Raw genomic sequence first — 22344 nt, 5'->3', positions numbered from 1 at the left:
ACAGATACATTGAGGAGCTATTGGCGTTTTGCCTGTGTTCTTCTCATTTGTTGCCTGTCGGAGCATAGTGAGAGGACAAGGGACGATGGTTTTAAGGTTAAAGAGAGGAAATTGAGATGAGATCTTAGGGAGAAATGTTTTGCTGTGACGGTGGGGAGGCCCTGGCCCAGGGTGCCCAGAGCAGTGGTGGCTGCCCCATCCCTGGAGGGGTTCCAGGCCAGGTTGGATGGGGCTTGGAGCCCCTGATCCAGTGGGAGGTGTCCCTGCCCATGGCAGGGGGTTGCAACTCATAGTGGCTACAGCCTTAATGCCTGCAGCCTGTGTAGAAGCCTTTGCTGTAAAGACAGAGGCACTCCTGGGTACCCTGGTTTTGGTTCTTAAATGCAGCTGAAGTCTCATGAGGTGACAGTGCCCAGCTGGCCCTGGCTCCCTGGCACTGATGGCATCGAGTGATGCCCCACAATATCCTTCATCCCGTGTCTGTGCAGCACGGCCTGCCAGCATGCTCTCTCTGCCGGGCTCTGCTTCATCTCCAGCAGGACCAGTGGGTTTGTCAGCGAGGATACATCTGTCTCCTTGATTTATGTCATGTGCAGCAGCATTTAACGATGGCTCTTGAGAAAGCAGAAGTGCCCTTGTGGGGATGAACTGGGGAGGGATTCATCTCTGTCTTGGCCGCTCCCTGCTGGTTTCTTTAATGATGTTGCCTTCACCTTTACAAAGCTCCATTGTTGTGTAAATCCCTGAGCTAATTATGGCCCTGGTGATGAGCGGCCCTGCCCGCAGCTCTGCAGAGCGTGGGGCAGAGGGGCAGGAGATGGGGTCTGAGCACAGCTGAGCCCACCCTCTTGGGGCCCTTTGTTGGGTCTGCTTGGCCATCGGCACCCGGAGGCGAGGGGCTGCGCTGTGTAATGTGGCAACCAGACGCACTTGTCACCCCAAGCTGGGGGTGGCTGAAGCTTCTGGGAAGAGGAGGAGTGGTTGCATCCCTGTGTCCATCCCTCTGTCCTCCCCTCTGCCATTAGGGGCTCAGCGATGATCCTTGGAGCACATCTTGCGGCAGCTGCGCCTGAGCCCACCATGGTCAACCATGGGATTTCTTTTGGAGGCTGCATGACGGCGAATGCATCCAGGAGGGGCAGAGGAAGAGCGTTTGGGCAAGGCTTCCCGCCACCCCGTGCTGCTGAGCCCAGTTTCTCGTCTGGCTGCTCCCTGGCATGGCTGCACCTGGCATCTGCCTGACTTCGGCTGTTCCACATGTAGTTGCTGTAGCTGATTTCTTGACGTCCTTCCCAATGGTAGAAGGAAGCTAACAAGTATGTTTTTGTGGGGGCAGAAGGAACGACTGTGATGAATTAATCTGCCATAACGTAGATGAGGTGATTTCATGCAACGCTTCCTGCAATGAAGGAAATGATTCTCTATAATGTAAGTGAACCTTTGCAGGCCTCCTCTCTTGTGGCTGATCTGGTGGATGTCTCTCCTGGAAGACTTCCAGTCTTGATTTAAAGGCTATGATTGATGATAAAGCTTTTTGGCAAGCTGTTCCAACAGTCGGTTACCCTTTCTGCTAATAAGCTGCTCAGAATTTCTGACTTGAGTTTTCTAGCATTACTCACCAGCCCAAGAGAGCACATTATAGTAACATCTCTAACCAGAGCCTCAACACTCACAATTTATAGAATCACAGAACTGTAGGATGGTTTGGGTTGGAAGGGACCTTAAAGCCATGGGCAGGGACACCTCCCACTGGATCAGGGGCTCCAAGCCCCATCCAACCTGGCCTGGAACCCCTCCAGGGATGGGGCAGCACCACTGCTCTGGGCAACCTGGGCCAGGGCCTCCCCACCCTCACAGCAAAACATTTCTTCCTAAGATCTCATCTCAATCTCCCCTCTTTCAGCTGAAAACTGTTCCCCCTCATCCTGTCCCCACAATCCCTGATCCAGAGCCCCTCCCCAGCTTTCCTGGAGCTTCTTTCAGCACTGGAAGCTGCGCTAAGTTCTCCCCAGAGCCTTCTCTTCTCCAGGCTGAGGAACCCCAACTCTCTCAGCCTGCCCTTGGATGGGAGGTGCTCCAGCCTTTGGATCATCTCCTCTTTTGGCTGATCATGACTGTTGTGGGAAAGAAATTGCATTTACGCTACCTTAATTGAATTAAATTTTGTTGAGAGGTCCTACTCTGTGAAGATGAGGTCTCACTGGGCTCCTTATTTGTAAGAGGATGTGCAAATGGCATTCAGTAAAAGTACAGTCCTGGACCAGAGAGACTCCTGAGTGAGGTGGGCACTGATTGCATTTGAGGCTGGACAGAAGGACTCTGTACTCTAGCAGTTGTCTGAAGTTTCTAAAGATCTTTATTTATGAACTGTATGCTATCATAGCCAATAAATAACCATAATTACAGTATGTACAGTATGCTTACAATGTTTCTCGTTAGGTTTTCTTAAAAAAATAGGGTACAACAAAGTTACCAAGAAGAAAACTGCTCTGTATGTGTAGTGAAGCTGGATTAAAATATTCCCAGCAGAGGGTTTCTGTGGATGGGGAATAGCTGTGCAGGTTCAGAGCAGATGGGATTTAGACCCCTTTGGCGTTAGCTGAAGGTGATGTCTGCATTATCCAGCTGATTCCTTGGGCAAAGATAGGAGAGTGCCTCCCATTCAGAGCACAACGCTTCATCTGTCCTGCCACAAACATGAGCTGTTCCTGATTCAAACAGGAACAGAATTCAGCTGAGTGCTTAATTTGGCCCAGACCACCTAGAACTGTTTACAGCACCCTTGTCAAGTTGGTTTTTACTCTTGACCAGTAAGTTGGACCCTGTGAAATGAGATTATTTTCCTTAGCGAGCTGTTATAGTGCTGAGAACAAACCCCACAGCACTTAACTCATGCCTGTTAGCTAATCCCTAAAGCAAATGCTCAGAGCAATTGAATGTTGGGAACTCTTAATGAGACAGGAAATTGATTTGCATCTTAATGCAATAACATAGAGTAACAGTAAACTCTGTTAAAATCTTAAAATCTAAGTTTTCTCCCCTGGGTCTGAACACCTTCCTTTTAAACCTTGTACTGCATTGTGGGAAGCTCTACCTGGCTTCACAGTAGGTTTCTTCCACATCTCTTTCTCCAGTTGGTGTCTTCAGCTAGGCTTCATATGTAGGTTTTTTATAGCCTGGATACAGCCTAACCGGTGCTGCCTTGGCTGTGTTTGCAGGTGTAAGCCGTTTTCTGGGAGTCACCTAACCTCTGAAAAATTAAATGTCAGAACGCTTTGCCTAAGATAAGCCAGTCTTTGTCTTAATGTGGCTCGCGTCTATGTACAAAAGCTGAGCTGTCTTGCCTAGAGCAGAGTTTAGCCTGGGCTTGAGCTTTCTCATCTTCCAGCATTGCAAGTGGAAAAATCTTTCCTGTGCCCCCACCATGCCCTGTCCTTCACCCGGGGCGTTGCCTGCTGTGTTTCCCAACTTGCCGCTATCTTGTCTGCGCTGCAGCTTTAGACTGTCCAAAAATGCAAACACTGTGTGCATTTTTCAGAGTTTCTCCACAGTAATGCTCAGGAAACACTGAGCTGTGGAAACACTGAGGACCAAGTAGCAGAGGCAGTGTGAATACAGGGACAAGTTTACCACCAAGGACTTGGGCAGTGACTCATCAGCCTTGCTGCCTCGAGCACACTGCTCTTGGTGCCTGAGCTGGGTCATTTGAGTCTGCTCTGACACCCAAATGTGAGCTGCAGGCATTTTCTGACAGCAGTGAGAATACATAGCTACTCTGAAACTACAACGAACTTGCACTGATTCTCTTGTGCCTCACTTTTCAGGAAGGGAAACTGAGGCAGTGAAATAACGGTGCTATAATTACTTAGAGCCATAGGCTCTTGTTTCTCTTGTTGGCTAAACCCAAAGGAGCCCTTCTTCCTCACTCCAGAGCTTGGCTATTCGCACCACGCTGTGAACCTACCTGTGCATTTGCCTTCTTTCTTCTGGATTTGTAGAATTATGCTGGGATGCTGTGGATATTTTGGTGTTCAAGACCAGGTTCAATGGGGCTTGGAGCAATCTGATCCAGCGGGAGGTGTTCCAGCCCATGGCAGGGGGTTGGGACTGGATGGGCTTTGAGGTCCCTTCCAAGCCAAACCATTCCATGATTCTGTGATGTATGCAGTAGGCATAACTCCTTAAGAGGCCAGCGATTTCTGCATGGAAGCTCTCAAACGCTCACTAAGGCCTAGGACATGGGAGTTTTGGGATGATTAGCGAGGATAAGGAACTGGCATCCAGTGTAGAAGCCGTACATCATCCTTTGCCACTGCACATTTGTGCGAGTGTAGAGCTTTGACAGGTAATTCTGGAATTGAGATTGCTCCAGCCAGCAGTATTTTCTGCTGGGAAGGAAGAAGGTGCAGGCAGGTAAAGGTCCCTAAGAGCGTGCTTGGGATCTAATCAGCAAGCAATATAAATCAGCTTCTGGTTAACTTTGGTCATTTGATTGCTTTGCTGGGAGACAGAGAGATTTTAATATGCAACATCTCTTCCCAGCCCCTTGAGTTTATGGTGCACCTCAGCCTCCCTGTACATCTTTGGGGTATCAGCCCTCCTGTTTACATTACCTGTATGAGCCTTGGGCCTGAAAATCAGACTGACCGATCAAATCTCACCCTTGCAGTCCTATGTTGAAACTGGTATTTCGGGTGGGCAGAACTCTTTGTGTAGGGAGATGAATCTGAGTCCAGATTTTCCTTGTAGCCCCAATGATGGCTTCCTTGAGTCTCCAGTTCCTGGTTAAATCACGTAATATTCCTTTTTATTCCTCCTTTAAGACCCTCTCTGCATTAAAATCAGATATGTTGACATCTCCTGTTACCAGGCAGAACTGCCTCTCCGTGTTAGCAGATGCTAGAAAAGTAACTCCTTTTCGCTTACCCCTTCTCCTCCCCAAATAAAAAGGAAAGATGCGAACAGCATAATAAAAAACACCCCAAAAGCATGTGGGATAGGGATAACATTGAATGTTTCACCTCACAGCATAACAGTTGATACAAACAATCGGCTGGGGTTGCAAGTTAACCCCAGTGGCATAAAAAAGCTTTTCACAATCTACACTCTCTGCTCCCCCGTCACCAGGATGGGGCAGAGATCGATCTCGCTTGTGGCTTTCTCTCCTTGGCCTGGTTGCTGCAGAGTTTGGTTTGTGATGTGGGAGGAACAAAAAATCCTGTCCCAGAATTCGTGAGAGATGGCTGTGACTGGGATTGGCATGAAACATGCTGATCACTGTGAAATCCTCAGTCCCCGTCCTCCCTTCTCCCTGCCCAAAATTCACTGTACGTATTTAGAAAAACAAAAAGAAGTCAAGTTTAGCAGTCTCGTTATTTTAGTACATGGCTTCGTAAGGCAGAAAACCTATTGGATACAGTGTGTGGGGCAGTTGGCTGTTAGAAGTCACATAGAATTCTTCTTCCTTTTACTTGTCTCTTTAAAAAATGTTTAATTGGTTAAAGACCCATGTCTTGTATGAAAGCTTATTTTCTCCGAAAACAAACAAAAAGAGGTGTATTTTTCTTCCTCCTTTAAAGCAACGTTGTCACATCCTCTCTCTGTAGTGCTGCTGTGGTACAAACTGAAAGGTGCAGCAGCCAAGTAGTAAGTTGTTCCCCACTGGCTTGGGAGGAAGCATGTCTGGAGTCCTCCTCTGCACTGGCCATCGTCAGAGCTCCAGGTAGCGGATCAGGGCCACCATTGCTAGAGAGTTAGTTGTGATGATGACAGCGTGTGGCACTGGCCTCGTCACCGAGTCTTCCACCATCATACTTGTTCCTGAAAGAAAAGGAACAGCAAAGGAGTAACAGGCTTGTTGCATAGATGCAACCTGACGTCTTGAGGAAAGAGCTGGGAGGGTTGGTAAGATGTTGGTTCTTGGGTTCTGCCTGCTGGTTTTGTGACTATCACTGAGGAACTTCCCAGGAGCACTGGTTTTGGAAAGGAGAATTTGAAGGTGGGCTCTGAGTACTTACCCCCAGAATCAAGGGAAGCTGACGGAGTTGGGGTTCAGCCTCCAGAAACAGAGTCAGGATTTCACTCTTAGTAAATGTAGGCTGGGTTTGCATGGGAACCCAAGGGCTTTGGTTGTGAATAATGAGGCTGGATTCAGACTGGACTGAAAGGTTGCTCAGAGTCTGGGGAGAGGCCAGCTAGTGGAGTCCTGGAGAGGAATGTGTTGGGAGATACTTTGAGCAAACAGCACATGAAAGCCAAAGACCAGTTCCAGAGTCTCAACCTAAAACATTGGGGTAGGATGTTCCCATGTGTTCCTGGAAAGGAGAGTGGGATTTTAAAACATAATAGCATTTATTGTTATTATGCTGTGCTATGGTCAGGTAGGGAGAAGCGATGAAGTCATTAGCTGTCAAAGAACAGTGGTAGAGAATGACAGACAAGCAGTCCTGTGGATTAACTCCTCTTGCTGAGCTTGTTTTCCAGTGAAAATGCCTGTAACGGAGTGTTTGTGCCTGGAGTGTGTGCACACGGAGGGAAGCATACGTACCACTGTTTCGGAGGATGTGAACTTCTGCTGGGATGCCATCTCCCCCTGGACCCGTCACCCTGATCTGTACAAAGGCGTGAGTGAAGTCTTCGGGGACAGGAATGTCGATCCTGCTCTTGCTGGCCAGGTATAGCGTGGGAGCAGAGTGGGAATCCTGCCTGTAAAGCATCTGTTGGAAGAGGCAACTTTGAGTTTACGTTCACTGTGGTTTCCTTAGTTTCACTTGTAAGAGGTGGCCAGCTGCATGCTGCCTGTACGGGGAGCTGTACCTTGTACCCCGTAACTGCAGACTCATCTGCCTTCGCCACCACTGGGTCCCACTTGATGCTGACTGTAGACCCAGAGAAAGTCCAAGAGATGTTGCCAGGTGGCCTCTTTGGTGCTAAGAGACACAAAACGAGACAGAGATACAGTAAGTCGGGAACTGCTGAGAAGGTTGTACTGATTACAGCCATCTCCTGAGATGCTTACGACTCATCAGCGAGGCTGGTGGAACCACTGCTGTTGCTTTAAAGGGAGCTATCCCAGCAATTGTTGCTCTGAGCACAGATCTTCTCAGAGAAGTGATGCACAGACAACAAGATTGATCTGAGGAAACTTAGGGAACTGTTTTATGGACTAGTTAAAATGGCTTTAGAACACCGAGATGTAATAGATCATCAGTTAGCTGATCAAGGGAGATCCTCTGGAATCCTAGGGAATACAATGTGACATGACATTAAGGCACTGGACCGTGTCCAGGGAAGGGCAACGAAGCTGTTGAAAGGGCTGGAGAACAAAGATTATGAGGAGCAGCTGAGGGACCTGGGGCTGTTTATCCTGGAGAAGAGGAGGCTGAGGGGAGACCTCATCGCTCTCTGCAGCTCCTGAAAGGAGGTTGTGGTGAGGTGGGTGCTGGGCTCTTCTCCCAAGTAACGAGGGATAGGATGGGAGGAAATGGCCTCAAGTTGCACCAGGGAGGGTTTAGATTGGCTATTAGGAACAATTCCTTCACTGAAGGGGCTCTCAGGCCCTGGCAGAGGCTGCCCAGGGAGGTGTTTAAAGACAGGGAGATGAGGTGGTTCAGTAGTGGACAGGTATGGCTGGACTGAAAGGTCTTTTCCAACCAAAAAATTCTATGATTCTATGTGTAAACCAGAGGTGATTGGGGCTCACTCACGTGGCTTTGTTGTCGTGACGTTGGTAGAGGGGCTGGGGGGGCCGGTTCCAGCCCGGTTGTAAGCTCTGACAGACACGTGGTATTTCGTGTTGGGGTTTAGGCCTGTTACATGTGCTGATGTGACCAGCCCTGCTGTTCTCACCCTGTCAGCTGCCTCCTCTTTATCACCATCCTTCCAGTACCGGATCTGAATAGAAAAGGGATGGGGTAGGTTTAGTAAGAATAGGAGCATCTGCCAATACCAGACTTGGTCCATCTACAGCCAGCACTGGAGACGCTTTGGTATTTGTTTCTATGCATTTTGCTTAGTCTGTGCCTGGGAATAAAGTTATAGTCTCTGTGGAAAGGCAAGCAGAAAAAGAAAGGTTGTTTCTCTCTTACTAATCTCTCTTGTGAGCCCCATTAGGACCTTGTGCTGCCCAGTAATTATCCTCCACCTTTGGAAACAGAATGCTGTTTCCTTTCACCTCCCTTAGCCTGGAGGAATTTTCTTTGCTAGGCTCTCTGCTCTCAGTTTCAGCATCTCTCATGCCCATGGTTGGGCTCATACCTCGTAGCCCAAAAGCACTCCGGTCATATCTCCCTGTTCAACGGGCTCCCAGGACACATCCATTTCTGAGGACAGAACAGCCTTGGCCGTAACTCTGAAAGGAGCCACTTTAGGTTCTGAAAAAGACAACAAAAGGGAATTAAATCCTTTTCCTAGCTCTGGGAAGCATAATCACTGTCCTGAAATGAAAGGCTCCCCTGCAGCTCTGTTACGGTGCAGCCAGACAACTGGGATTGTGCGTGCGGAGCAAAGCAAGGGGAAGGGATTTGGAGACTTAGTAGGACAAGCGGGGCCACAGCTGTGTGCTGCGAGGATCTGTGTCTGCTCCGGTGTGCAGTCGCGGCTGGGCTTAGGGAAACGTCTATCTGTGTATTTGAAGTAGAAGATAAATGTTACACCGCAATTACTGCCTTTGAGTAAAAGAAACCTCTCCTATCATTGAGCTTCCAGACAGATGCAGCTCTGCAGGGGGCTGAGTTAGGACATGTTGTTGATTGAATAAAGCACGGTGAATTCAGAGTCACCTCAGTCCCTCTTTACCTTCTTCTGCAGAGTAGACGATGGCAGTCAGGCTCTCTGGCCCCTCTCCTTTCCTGTTGTACGCTTTGATCTTCACTTCAAAGGGGGTGTAGGGACCAATGCTCTCATTGCGGTAGACGTAGTGCAGCGATTCTGCATGTGGCACCCTTGCTGTAAGCCACCCCTGGGTGCCTTTCTTGCGAAAAGACAAAATGTAGCCAAAGCCATCTCCATTCTGATAGTCCCGCAGTGTCGGCTGTCAGGGGTGTGGAAAGAGAACAAGCCTTAGTCCGTTCAAACAAGCAAGGCTTTGGGCTAAGTGCAGTGTTTGGCTCAACCACGTATCAAGATTGTAATTGCAGCACTGATTTCCCAAAAGAAGTGGGATGTGCTCCTCCGCCTGGCCCTCTCCCAGCATCCACGGCTGGTGCCACGCTGCTGACTTACCGTCCAGTTGATGATCAGCTCGTTGGGAGCCCCTCCGCCTCCGCTGAGTCCAGATGGTGCCACGGTAGGTGCTGTCGGGTCCCAGAATAAAGGCAGACGGCACAGATTGTGTTAAAGAAACAGCAGTGGTGGAGATGAGCACAGACATTGCGTGGCCCGGGAGTAGCCAGGCTTTGACAGCTCATTTAAAAGTGCTGGTCTCTATGCGTTTAGCTGTTAAGTGCTTCAGATGGTTGTGAAAACCTGGTCTTGAACACCTCCTTGAAGGTGTCCAAGGCCAGGCTGGATGGAGCTTGGAGCAACCTGTTCCAGTGGGAGGTGTCCCTGCCTGTGGCAGGGAGTTGGAACTGGATGGGCTTTGAGGTCCCTTCCAGCCCAAACCATTCTATTATTCAATGATTCTATGAAAATCAAGTTTAGAGTACAGGCTAGTGCCTGGAGGCAGCGTGCCCCTGAGGGAACAAGGATTGAGCCTGAAAGCAGGGATATGGAGGAGGGGTTTTATTAGAAAAGATTCAATATGTGTTTAGTACATGACAGCATTCTCCTGCTGTTCTTACATCCCTTCTGCTTGCACATTCAAGCAGCGAAAGATGGAATGACCATTCACCGCCATGTGTTGGGAAATCTACCTTGTCTCTCTGTTGTTGTACATTGTGATATACGGGGTTCTTTTTAGGCATTACTGCCCGGAAGGTACAGGATTTGAAGCTAGGATTTATAATAGTTTAATGTATTGTATTGAATTCTGGTGAATTTAGCTGCCAGCTCTGGTACTGCTTTGTCTTTGATGTGTAAGTGGGCAAAAAGCAGAACATTTTGTGATATCATCACCTTCCAGAGAACTCGAGGAGATGACTACCTGGGCCCAAGACATGCTGCAATCCAGCCTTGCCTCCCTGCTCTGGCACGTAGAGACAGATATCTCTGATTCCCCTTTCTGACTCTGAATGTATCTGCACGTACCTGCTTCTTTAGTACGGATTTTGCTGGAGGGTAAACTTGGCTCCCCAACTCCTAGAATGTTACTCGCTAGGACCCGAAACTCATAATCCATCCAAGGAATGAGGTTCACCACTTGGGCTGTCTCTGCGTTGCCTTCGATATTTACAGGATCTATATAATCCAATAACATGAGAGGAGAACAAATAGAGCAAGTGGCAGCCAGAGCACACAGCAAGAACTTGTTGTCCGGCACAAGCCACGCCACCGCTGCTGCCATCAAGACACTTACTGGTACGCATTTGCTTCCAGTTGTTGGAGAGGAGGGTCCGCGCCTCAATGAGGTACCTGGCAATAGGGCTGTGGTTATCGAAGCCGCGGCTCCAGCTCAGTTGGACAGTGGTGTCACTGATGTCTCTCACAACCACACCCCCAGGGGGGCCTGGAGGTCCTGGAAGACAGACAGATGTGTTACTAAGGTGAAAGTATTACGTATCATCTTAATATCTAACACTGGATATTAGGAAGAAATGTTTTGCTGTGAGGGTGGGGAGGCCCTGGCCCAGGTTGCCCAGAGCAGTGGTGGCTGTCCCATCCCTGGAGGGGTTCCAGGCCAGGTTGGATGGGGCTTGGAGCCCCTGATCCAGTGGGAGGTGTCCCTGCCCATGGCAGGGGATGGCACTGGATGGGCTTTGGGGTCCCTTCTGACCCAAACCATTCTATGATTTGGATACTTATTGCTCTTTTTATTGTCCAAGTCATAAATTAAAATCAAGCCTGTCTTTTCTGGAGGCTGGGAAGCCTCGCCTCCATTTTTTTGCCTCTCTTAAATCTCACAGGCCTATCCCACCCAGTTCAAATGTTAGATGTTGAGTTGGTCACAAGGGAAGAGTGAGCTGATCCCTTTCAAGGATCATGCCGCTGCTTCAGGCTTATAAGGAGCAAGGGACCTTGTGACAGAGAACTCACCTCTGACGGTCAGTGTAGCTGACTCCGAAGCACTGTCCACAACTGTCTGGGCTGTACACGTGTAGCGCCCCGAGTGCTTTAGTTGGGCGTTGAAGATGCTGAGGTCCCCAATAGCTTCCTTCTGCGTGGGGAAAAGACAGCAAGGTGAGAGTTTGAACATGCCTGATCGCAATCCAGCATTCAACATGCAAACGAAGAGGCTGGTATTAAGTTTTCTGCCCTTATTGATGTTACAAATCGCCCTTTCTGCTCACCACGCTGGCTCGCCGATAGTGGCCCTCGGACTTGTCAAAGTCAATGGGGAAATCATCTAGTGACCAGGTGAAGGTTAGATCCATGGTCGGATCGTGAGACGCGTGACATTGTAGAGTAAGGTTTTCACCTACATTGATATCAGCACTAGATGGTGCCAATGTGATTTTGGTGGCATCTGCAGAGAAAGAGCAAGGAGGGCTGTTAGCTGCAAATGGCCGTGTACCACATGTGTTTTAATGCTGCAGAGTATCCAAACCAGCTCACACTTTCCACCTTGTTATCATCCCTCTCTAACAGCTGTAGTTTTAAAGGAGGAAGATGAAGATTACAGTGGTGAGAAAATGGAAATGCTTTTTCTAAGGACCGCTGGTTGGTAGGGATGATTTGGTGGGCTGGGTAGGTTTTCTGCTCCATAAACTGAAATGTCTCTGATTCTCTGTGTGCTGCATTGGTTTTTGGGAGTATAAGGAGAGGAGAAATATCACATCATGTCATCCTTAGATGTTTCTTGCTCGATTGACCCCAAATCAAGGCAAACATCTCTACCTCGAACAGAGAGGATTCCGGTGCTGTTGGCTTTGCCCATGGAATTCTCAGCAAAGCAGGTATACTTCCCCTCATCAGATTTGCTGATATTCTGGAGGATCAGAGTGCCGTCTGGGGTAATAGTCACCCTGGAAAGGAAGAAAAACCATACAAGAGAAAGGTTAAAAAGGTCAGTTCCCTCTGTACACCTGGCAATTTCCAGCACGTGGTGGTTTTAGAGAAACTGGTGATAAAGACAGGACTGCAAAATATCATGTGGGAGTTTTCTAAAGAAAAAAAATAGAGGAATAACAAATTGCTCATGTTCAGAGATGTAGCAGCACGCTTGGGTCATCAAGTCCAGCCTTCTAGCAAGAAAAGAAAGGTGTTTTTAGCTACAATTTCTAGGTAGAAGCTGACTCTCTGCTGCTACCTGCTACTGTTGATCAGAAGTTCAGTCCCTTTGGTCCACAGCACGGTGGCTTTTGGTGCCGCCCTTGGTTGGCATGGGATGATGACCTTCCCGCTTCGGGCTGCAGGTATCAGTCGCTTCACTGGCTTTAGTCTAAAATCTGGTGCTAAGGCTACAAGGGGGGAAAAAAGAGGATTAAGGAATGATTAGAAAACTCTTCTGTGTGAGCATTTTAGCCGCCACGTAACTAGGTATTGATTGTTGTTAGATGACTTGCTAACAGAAGCATAGCAATATCTGGTGAGCAAGATGGAGCGATCCCTCTTCTGCCAGGCGGTTTCTAACGCCTGCTGAGGCAGGTGTTTTGTGGCTCGTGTCGTACTTAGCGATGGTGATATGACCCTAACAAGTGCAAGGTCTTTGAGAGACACAAGAACAGCTGCTTTTAAAAATGGAAAGGATATTCTCTTTAATATCCTGACCAAAGACACCAATGCAGACATCCAGCTTGCCTAAAACTCCTCCTGGAATTGCAGAGATAGGATTGGGTTTTATCTGTCACCCTCATGCATTGCATTGGGTTAATGTTGAACACTTGATGCTTAGGGCCTTGAATTTATCTCTGGCATCTACTGATAAGCTTTTAGACTAACATGGAACAAGTTTGGCATCAGTCCAGTCCCGGTCACCATCCATCAAGGCAGGCTGAACAGGTTCTGGACTCTTATCTTTGACCTCCATCCTCCAAAGAGTAGGAGATGTGTTGCTGCTGTCTGTCCTGTACACTTTCTGTAGCTAAACAGATGTCCTTGTTCTCTTTCAGTGTTACTTGAATTAACCAAGATTTCAATTTTAAAGGGTTGTAGAGTGTCTCGTTGAACCAGCAACTATATTTCAATGGTGAGTGAAGCAGTTTTTGTCTGCTCTTATAATATTCTGAGATCACAAGCAGAGGATATTAGGAAGAGATCTAAAATGCTTCAGTGTCCCATTGAAACCCAGAGCACTGGGAAATGAGAGATTACCTTGCACTGTTAATTCAGCACTTGCATATACTGTGCCATGCTTGTTCTCAGCCACACACTGATACATGCCAGAGTCCTCCAGGACTAGCTTGGAAAATCTCAGCTCTCCACCGCTCACTTCGATGCGGTTCTGTGCAAACAAGAGGATGAACCCATTAGATGAGAAAGACAAAAAAATGGAACTCAAGCCTCGTGTGTTCAGGGTTGAGTTTCATTACAGACTCTGATGCCAGTTTGGAGCCAGCCTGGTTTTCCGTGGGGGGAAATACAGGCCATTTTTTCTGTGTGCCCAGTCTCTACCCCACATCACTGTACTCTGTTTGCTGAGACTTCTGAGTGCCTGAGCAGCAACGTGCAGGGTGTACGAAGACAGGTACAAGGTGCCCTGATAACTGGCTGAGTTCCTGTAGTTGCATGAAGCAATGGCTGGGATGGCAGTGATGGGAAAAGGGACTCGGTAAGGACCATGGCATTGCTTTGCAGCCTCATGGGGGCACATGGAATAGGGATGCAGGGTGATATAACAGGGTTGAGATGCATTTGCAGCAAGACAGGAGAGGGACTAAGTCTGGAGGAGCGGGTTCAGTACTGCAGATTCTGGTGTGCAGTGACTGAGCTGCTCTTGCTGTTAGATGTGTGTGGCGGTACCTGGGAGGTCAGCGGCTGCCCATCCCGAAGCCATCGGATTGTGGGTCTGGGTTTGCCGGAAGCCGCACAGCTCCAACGCAGGTCAGACCCGATGTCGGCTTCCGTGTCTGCAATTACTGTCAACCAGTCTGGCTGAGCTGCAAAGGAGCAAGAGAGGTGGCAGAGCCAAGGAGATCAGATAAGAGGCTTGTTGTGCCAGGCAGGCAAAAGGATGCTCATTGTGTCATCTCTGCTGGCAGATTTATTTTTCACAGCGTGTTTCACCATAGTAACAGCCTTTGCCTTTTGTGCACAAGGCGAGGCTGAGTCCTCTCTGGGTCTGGCTGCATCTGTGCATGTGGACTGCATAACGTTAGGGCAGAATCCAGATCTGACAAAGAACATCCTGGTTTCTCTTCCTAAGAGTAAATGCAGTAATTCCTGAACTTCAGGAAAGACTGGATTCAGACTAAGATAACAGGGTTAAGTTTTGTAACTTGACTAGATCTCATTAATAGCTCCAAACATTAACCCTTGTGGAAGTACCCCAGGCTTGGAGAGGATCTTGGTTGAGAACCAAGTTTGATTTTTACCACTGTGCTTTCTTCTATGGTTACCTCAACTTTGCTAGAATTACTTTAGAGTAAGTTAGATGGTCTCTCTTTACTCGCCATACCCTAAATGCATCCCCTGAGGAAGGTATCAGTGATCTTTGCCGGTCTTTGTTGGGGCTTTGCGATAGGTTTAATTAGGACTGATATGAGGCAGGCTGAGAGGTGGTAGTTTCACTCCCAAAGGCTCCGTCCATTGCCCCGGGGCATCTTGCTGTGCTCTGGAACGGTGCCTGTTTAAAGGTGTTACCTTGAATGATGATGCGGCCCTGGTAGGTGTCTCTCCCTTTGGCGTTTTCAGCTTCACACTCGTAAGTGCCTTCATCCTCAAAGCCAACATCCTGGATCTGCAAGAGGGGCTCGCTGCCGATCCACTTGGAGGACTGTGAGCCATCCAGCTTCCTCCACTTTATTCGAGGAACGGGGCTATTTGAAAGTAAATCTGGTGAGGGCCAGCACTCGGGTATCCTGTGCTGCATTACAGCCTGCTGTGACTCAGTCCCCAGTTAGCCACCCAGGTCCCATCCCAACTGGGCAGATGGCTTTAGCCGATTCCTCCCTCTTCCTGCTCCCCTCCATCTCCAGTCTACAGCAGACCCCTTGAGGAGAAGGGTTGTGAACATTACCGGTTCTGTGATGCCCTCCCCACCCCAAGCCTGAGTGACACAAACACCACACTCACTTTCCAAAGGCAAAACACTCCAAAGTCACCATCTGCCCGGTCAGAGCGTAGGTGTCAGCAGGAAACCTGGCTTTTATGCTGGGTGCGTACTGCCTGGCATCTGTTAAAAGGAAAGCACTGTTGAGGAGTTCTGGAAGACTCTAAAATGGCACAGCTGAGGTCTTAAGGAGCAGAGTACCCACAAGGCTGCATTGCTTTGCAAAACCTTCTTGTGTTTGGATGATTTATGGGCAGCAGAGACCAAGTTTCATTTTCCTCTGAAAACAGTTCTTACTAAAGTCATAGAATCATGGAATGGTTTGGGTTGGAAAGGAAATCAAAGCCCATCCAGTTCCAACTCCCTGCCATGGGCAGGGACACCTCCCACTGGATCAGGGGCTCCAAGCCCCATCCAACCTGGCCTGGAACCCCTCCAGGGATGGGGCAGCCACCACTGCTCTGGGCACCCTGGGCCAGGGCCTCCTCATTCTCACAGAAAAAAAACATTTCTTCCTAAGATGTCATCTCAATCTCTCCTCTTTCAGCTGAAAACTGTCCCCCTCATCCTATCCCTGCACTCCCTTTTTACAACATCTCATTTCTCCTTAATTTTCTGTCTACTTAACTCCCCTTGCCCTGCCCAACAAGTATCTTTAGCTGCCCCTCTGCAAGGCCACCAAAAGCAGAGGAGAGTCATTTCAGGGCTGTTTGAGCCTGCACAGGCTGCACCCTGTGCCGTTTCTCTTTTACAGAGAAACCCCGTGGATGGATTTTTAGCTGCATGAGAGAGGGCTGCTTCCCCCAGGTTCCAGCCAATTAATATTTTTATAAGCCTTAAGCTCCCCTGAGAGGCTGGTGGGTGATTTGAGTCCTTTGGAGCCCGGGTGCTTTGTGGTGCCTTGTTAATTTTGCCTTTTGTCCAGTCTATGCTAATCCAAGAGCACTGACCCTCTGCAGCGAGGCTGAGCCGGGAGAACTTGCTGAAAACGCTCTTGGTGATGAAATCGATGTGGCTGGTGGCAAAGCACGAATAGTTCCCCAGGTCAGAAGCCTCCGTCTTGGCAATGTAAAGGTTTCCTGTGGTCTGAGAGACGAAACGCCTTCCATCGGCTGGGATGAAATTGGGAAACTCATTCAGGAGCCATCGATAGGATAAGCCTACAGGGAAAAGAAAAGGGACAAACTGCACGAGTTGCCTGTGGCCTCCAGGTGGGACTAAACCCAGCAGGTCCCTCTCCAGGCCAGTCTAAGATGGAGTTGGTCCTTGGATAGTGTTTTCTCCACACGCTAAGCCCTACCTCTGTTCTGTTGCTTTACAGACTCTGTATTAAACGCAAATTTGCTTCCCTAAAATTCCCAAAGAGAAGGAGTGCTTTCTGTGTCTGGGAATGCCTTGCTCTGTTGCATCTCTTTGGCTGCTAATCCCTGCTGGTGATGATGCTGAAATGCAAACCCTTACCTGGATAGTGGGGGGGAGGGCTGCAGGCGAACATCACTCCCCATCCTTCTGTAATCTTCACGGGGTCTCGCTCTTCTGCGGAGAATTCCTGCAAAACTAAACATGCAAAGTGAAACCTGTTCATGGATGAGAAAAACAGCTGGAGGAATTACTGTGATTTATCTTGTTCTCCACAGGTTGGATAGAGATCCAAAAATAAGACTGACTTTCTGTTGTGCATCAAATTTCTACCGCGCCTCCATATTAATGGAAAGCATCGGGGTTTGTCCGGGCGATGACATTGGGTGCCACACACAGGAGAGCTTCTCTCCCCCCTTTACTAATATGGGGGGGGGGGGGCTCAGTTTACTCCCAGCATAACTGTGGCTGCATTTGATTTATCTCATGGAGAAAAACTTACAGCCAAAGCGAAGGGAGGCTTCCCTGCTGACCACTGTGCCCTTGGAATTAGACGCCACGCACTGGTAGGAGCCAGCATCCTTAGCTTTCACCGGGTTGCTTATCACTAGGTCGCCTGCAACCAGCCTGTAACGGGAATCTGGCTCCATCTTTATCTCTGTGCCATTCATCTTCCACCTGCGGAGAACAAGTGTGAAGAGTGAGAGAGGTAAATATGCATTGCAACGCTCGTGGTGCCTGGTGGGAGGCTGTGCTTGTTTGTTTTTCCAGTGGTGGTGGGTTGGGATTTGAGTTGGATTTGTATCTGTTCTGTGCGGATGGCACATCACGCGTAGAGGAGCATTCCCATGTTAGTGATTTTCTTCAAACAAGTGGAGAACAGAGAGCAAAATTCTTGATCGCTGTGGCCCAGTCCTGGTACACAGAGAGAGCAGGTGAGCTCACCTGTAGGTGGCAGGAGGACTGGCTCTTGCTCGGCAAGCTAGTGTGACTTTCTCTTCTGCTGAGCCTTCAGGGAAGAGGGTGTGGACAGGCTGCTCCTCAAACACTGGCCCATAGTTCCTAGTGCTGCTCTGTGCTTGGCACCGAACTGCAAGAGATGGAAACCCTGCTCAGCTCAAGTTAGCTTTTTCTCAAAATTCTCATTTTTAGTTTTGTAGGGTGTCCCTGACAGCGACAGAACCGCGGCTAGGATCAAAGAAAGAGCAACGTGAAAGTCACAAGCCATCTGTCAACACAGCCCAGTCCCAACCATGGCTTTGGGCAGAAAGCGTGCATTTCCTGCTGAGCATCTAACACCATCGCTACTGTGCCAGAGGGACCAGACGTGCTTCAAGATGTAGAAATGAAGGAGCACGTACACGTGCCTCTTGGGAAGCCATGCACAGATGAGGCCAGAGCTGGAACCCCGACATGCCCTCCTTGTACCTGGCAGTGAGGTCATGCTGGTACCTCCTCTGTCTGTACAAACTTCAGCTGGTTGATTCCTCCTAACTCCTCCCCAGGACAAGGAAGGAGAGTGGAGAACCTGGATCTTTGCAGTAATTTCTCAGCACTGCCACTGCCTCCCTGCACACGCCTGCCAGATCCCCTCCATCCCCATGTCTGCTGCATCATAGAATCATGGAATGGTTTGGGTTGGAGAGGACTTTAAAGATCATCCAGTTCCAACCCTCCTTCCACCAGATCAGGTTGCTCAAAGCCCCATCCAACATGAACGTCATCAACTCTTGACAACTCAAACCTGCTGTTTGCTGGTGTCTGAACCAATGTTGCAGGTTATCACTCCTACTTTCGAATTAATGAGATGAGCTTGAAGCTTCCACTGTCATGTTCAGACACAGGTCTGATTCTGATCTTGCTGTCAGGAGTATGGCTCGGACATAGGCACAAGAGGAACATCAGAACCCGCCTGTGTTCTCCTGCCTTGTATCTGGGCCATTCTTTGGCTTGGGGATAATGTTTCAGTGGGAAGTGTGAGTGCGGTGAGTGAGTCTATGTCTCAGATACATGGCAAGTGCCAGCAGATGCACTTCCACGCAGGCTTTGTGGAAATGGCATTGCAAATAAGAAAGAACAAAGCAGAAGCTGCCTGGAAATCTCTTATCTGCAGAAGTGGCTGATGGGATAACAATCACCACCAAGTCTATTCTCTCCTCGGCACCCTTAGAAGTGCATGTCCCTTAACAGGGATGGGGCCACCTCAAGGCAGCGTGTTCCCAGCGCAGTCTTTCTCTGCCTCTGCCGTGATAAGCTTGGAGATGCTTTGTTAGCCCCAGGATTCTTCCATGATTTGTAATTGAATTAATAACTGCCTTAAAACTGCCATGCCAACCAGCAATCTGTTTCCTTCCCTGCAGCACACAGCATGGCCACCAGTTAAATTAAGTGACTCCAGTAAGTGTGATGTTTTATGCAAGAATGACTTCCAGCAGGGAATGGCCGGCTCAGCTCTCCTGGGCTCTGGAGAAGCAGCCCTTTACCTGTAGCTCCTGGGGTCCGTCTCATGTTCCGGCTGCTCTTGCATGTGGAGATGAGGGTGAGACAGGAAAGGGGCTCCACTAATTGGCTCAGTGGGTTCAGAGCAGCTGTCAGCTGCTCCTTGTGTCCCAGCATCAGGCGATTCCCCAATCCCTCGGCTCCAGCAGCGGGGATTTGCTGCTGCAAGGGAGCCATGTGCAGGCAGGAGCCTGGTCATCCCTGGTGTCACGCAGGGGAAGGGGACTGAGCCTGTCTCTGATTCTCTGGAATAAGAGAAACAATGTTTTCAGGGCTGCATTTCCTCTGAATCAGTATAGATGTTGTTTCCCTTCTAGAATAGTCATCACCACAAAGGAGAAGCTTTTGTAAGCTGGAAATCTCTCAGGTGGGTCAACAAGGGCTGTGCTGAGCAAGTCTCCACTGGAAATAACTCTGCTGACCAGCAGGTAAAATAGTAACGAGTTAATGGAGAATTCATAAGCAAGTAGTGTATTAATTGTATTCTGATAGATGGTAGTGAATGGATGAAGGTTTAACAGCATTACATTTTGAGATTAATGGGGAGCATATAGTAAATAATGTCTATTTATTTAACAAAATATATATTATTAACACTCACGCGCCTGTTCCCATAGGATGCTCTTTCCCAGTCAAGCTAAATTACGCTAATCACCTCTTCTGATTCAACCCAGAGTCCGCCCCCCCATTGCTATCTGCTGCTGTCCCTTTCTCTCTGCCAAGGTTATGGACTACAACTGCCAGGCATCGATTTTCTCAAATGTAATCAATGCCAGAAGTTCAAACGGGTTTTTATCTACAATGCCAAGGTGTCTGGTTGGTGTTGGAGGTGAAATGCCTGGATCTTGCTCATTAAGCAAAACAATGGTTAGATTGAAGTGATAATTAAACCGTTACAAGATTGCTGTGTGGTTAGAACTGAGAATTGACAGCAAAGCAGGGTGGTGAATCTCAGAACCTCTGAGACTGATCATCTGGGCTGCTACTGTCACCCCAGAGCCCTCATTTTTAGTGTTATCAAACACGATATTTGGAATGTACTGAAAGTAAGATCTGGAAAACCCAGGTGTCCGTGATGCTGAACACTTTCCCTTTGTGCTGAGCCTCGCATTAGCTTTGGAGACCAGGAAATGATAAACATCTCAGCTGAACGTTTTCCAAGATGTATTCCCATTTATGAGGACATCAGCATCCTTTTGTTGAGCACAGACAGCATAGCCATGGCTCCGGAGCACTGACCGCAGCCTGACGCCTCGGCACATGAGGGAAACAGACAATTAATTGGTTTTATAAGAAATCTGAACACACACACACACATGTGCACAAAATCAAAGTGGTATTTTTAAAGAGCAGCTCTCTGAGGAACAGAGGCTTATTTTTAACAAGAAGCTGTCTGAGGAACAAAAGGACGGTGCTTTGGCTCACCTTAGATTTCAAGCTTTTCCATGGCTTATACTGAAGGACAAAAGGCCAGAGAGATTTTTAGACTTTTCTGACAAACTTGTTCATGAGAGAGTCATCTCTGTGCACTTCATGAGATTTAACCCTTTACAGATTGCTGGGAAGTCATCCTCTTGGTGATATAGTGGTGGGGGAACATTGCCAACCCAGGTTGCCAGGGCTGGAGCTGACAGCCCAGACCTGGAAGCTTTGGGGCTTCACCCGCTCTGGAGTGTTTCCATGAGCCTCATCTGGTCAAGCCCTGGCAGAGGCTGCCCAGGGAAATGGTGGAGTCTCCTTTCCTGGAGGTGTTCAAAAAATGTGTGGCCATGGCACTTCAGGACATGGTTTAGTCAATATGGTGGTGTTGGACTGGGTGAGCTTAGAGATCTTTTCCAACTTTAACGATTCTATGATTCCGCGATCTATAGCTGGCTTTAACTTGTTCCTGGTCCCTCACTGATGTTCCCCAGTGAGGATTTCTCTCTGCCCCAGCTGGCTCCTGAGATCCATTACATCATCAGCCAAAGGTCAAGAAAAAATAACCCTCCCAGGCTTTACAGTGAGTAATTTTTTGTGGGCTCAGCTTGGGTGGGGAGCAAGTTACACAAACTCAGCTGATTAATGGGAGAGCCCAACCCCATCTTGCTGCCTCTACCAGATTTGGGTCAAACCAATTTCCAAACAGGCTAATTGCCTCCCAATGTAGGGCAGCCACCCCTCCCTCTGCCTCCGTGGGGATCCAGAGAACATTAAAAGGTAATTAGATATTTATAAGGACAGGCGAGCAGTCTCTGCCTGGGATGATGAATTAGCTTGAAGACGTTATCTAATTCTCAGTTGTCTGAAATGAAACATCTCCCTGCTGGAAAGGGACCTTCAGTGTGCAGCCTGAGACTCCCTGAGATCCAGAAATGGTCCCTGATGAATAGGGGAATCATTGCAGTCAGGATATAGCCAAAAAGGCATCCCTAGAAAATCTGGGAGGTGAAATGACTCCACCACAAGCAAGTCCTACTGGCAGGAGGAGATTCCTCCTTGTGCCAAGGCCAGGACAAGCCTGGGCAGCATGGGCTGCAGAGGGCACTGGTCCTGCCAAGGCTTTGCCTGAGGATCTGCTTCTCCTGTATTTCACCTACATCTGAATTTAGAAAGGGGGAGACTTGGGTGTCAACCATTTCAGTCCTGTTTCTTGAGTAGGCATTGGCATGGGCTGCCCAGAGCAGCGGTGGAGTCACCATCCCTGGAGGTTCCAAGAGTGTGTAGCTGTGGCATTTCAGGACACAGTTTAGTAGGCACAGTGGGGTTGAGCTGATGGTTGCACTGGGTGATCATGGAATGGTTTGTGTTGGGAGGGACGTTAAAGCCCATCCAGTTCCACCCCTGCCATGGGCAGGGACACTTCCCACGGGATCAGGGTGCTCAAAGCTCCATCCAACCTGGCTTTGAACACTTCCAGATCCTATGAGGATGATCTTGGAGGTCTTTACCAACCTTTATGATTCTAAGAGAGGCTGAACATAGCACAAACACGTTTTCTGGTTGCATAAATCACGCAAAAGCCCAGAGCACAGAGAGGGGCATCCTATGAAAACCTCTGGGCCGGAGAGGTGAGGGGCTGCTCTTACCCAGAAAGATGAAGACAGCTAAGGATGTACAGACAGATTCAGCGGTGCTTCCCATCCTGCACCTCCAGATGGATTACGGCCTCCGCAGCTGAGCCTCTATGGGTGAGTGGGGACAGCAGCCCTGTGAGAGACATAGAGAGAGGAGTTATCATCTGCAGCGGTTCGGTGGCT

General features: G+C 48.8%; 2 protein-coding genes across 2 annotated transcripts in view; one reads left to right on the top strand and one right to left on the bottom strand.

Annotated features, from left to right (window-relative positions):
• Positions 1-22344, top strand: part of RBBP5 (RB binding protein 5, histone lysine methyltransferase complex subunit) — a 61159-nt gene that overhangs the window by 18006 nt on the left and 20809 nt on the right. The window lies entirely within an intron of this gene.
• Positions 1944-22344, bottom strand: part of CNTN2 (contactin 2) — a 33038-nt gene continuing 12637 nt past the window's right edge. Inside the window, exons 2-23 of the mRNA XM_009568128.2 lie at positions 22174-22294; positions 17552-17696; positions 17109-17284; positions 16709-16804; positions 16198-16407; positions 15271-15370; positions 14839-15014; positions 13999-14135; positions 13351-13480; positions 12347-12497; positions 11935-12062; positions 11388-11563; positions 11134-11254; positions 10457-10615; positions 10189-10338; positions 9223-9293; positions 8797-9031; positions 8257-8372; positions 7707-7893; positions 6817-6929; positions 6548-6716; positions 1944-5820 (exon numbers count right to left, since the gene is read on the bottom strand). Of these exons, the coding sequence (XP_009566423.2) occupies positions 5711-5820; positions 6548-6716; positions 6817-6929; positions 7707-7893; positions 8257-8372; positions 8797-9031; positions 9223-9293; positions 10189-10338; positions 10457-10615; positions 11134-11254; positions 11388-11563; positions 11935-12062; positions 12347-12497; positions 13351-13480; positions 13999-14135; positions 14839-15014; positions 15271-15370; positions 16198-16407; positions 16709-16804; positions 17109-17284; positions 17552-17696; positions 22174-22228 (3111 nt within the window). The 5' untranslated portion in view covers positions 22229-22294 and the 3' untranslated portion in view covers positions 1944-5710. The remainder of the gene's footprint in view (positions 5821-6547; positions 6717-6816; positions 6930-7706; positions 7894-8256; positions 8373-8796; positions 9032-9222; positions 9294-10188; positions 10339-10456; positions 10616-11133; positions 11255-11387; positions 11564-11934; positions 12063-12346; positions 12498-13350; positions 13481-13998; positions 14136-14838; positions 15015-15270; positions 15371-16197; positions 16408-16708; positions 16805-17108; positions 17285-17551; positions 17697-22173; positions 22295-22344) is intronic.

This window comes from Cuculus canorus, chromosome 24 (genome assembly GCF_017976375.1).
Source record: "Cuculus canorus isolate bCucCan1 chromosome 24, bCucCan1.pri, whole genome shotgun sequence".
NCBI classification, from domain to species: Eukaryota; Metazoa; Chordata; class Aves; order Cuculiformes; family Cuculidae; genus Cuculus; species Cuculus canorus.
Note: the sequence above shows the minus strand (reverse complement) of the source record. Positions and strands in the feature narration are given on the sequence as shown.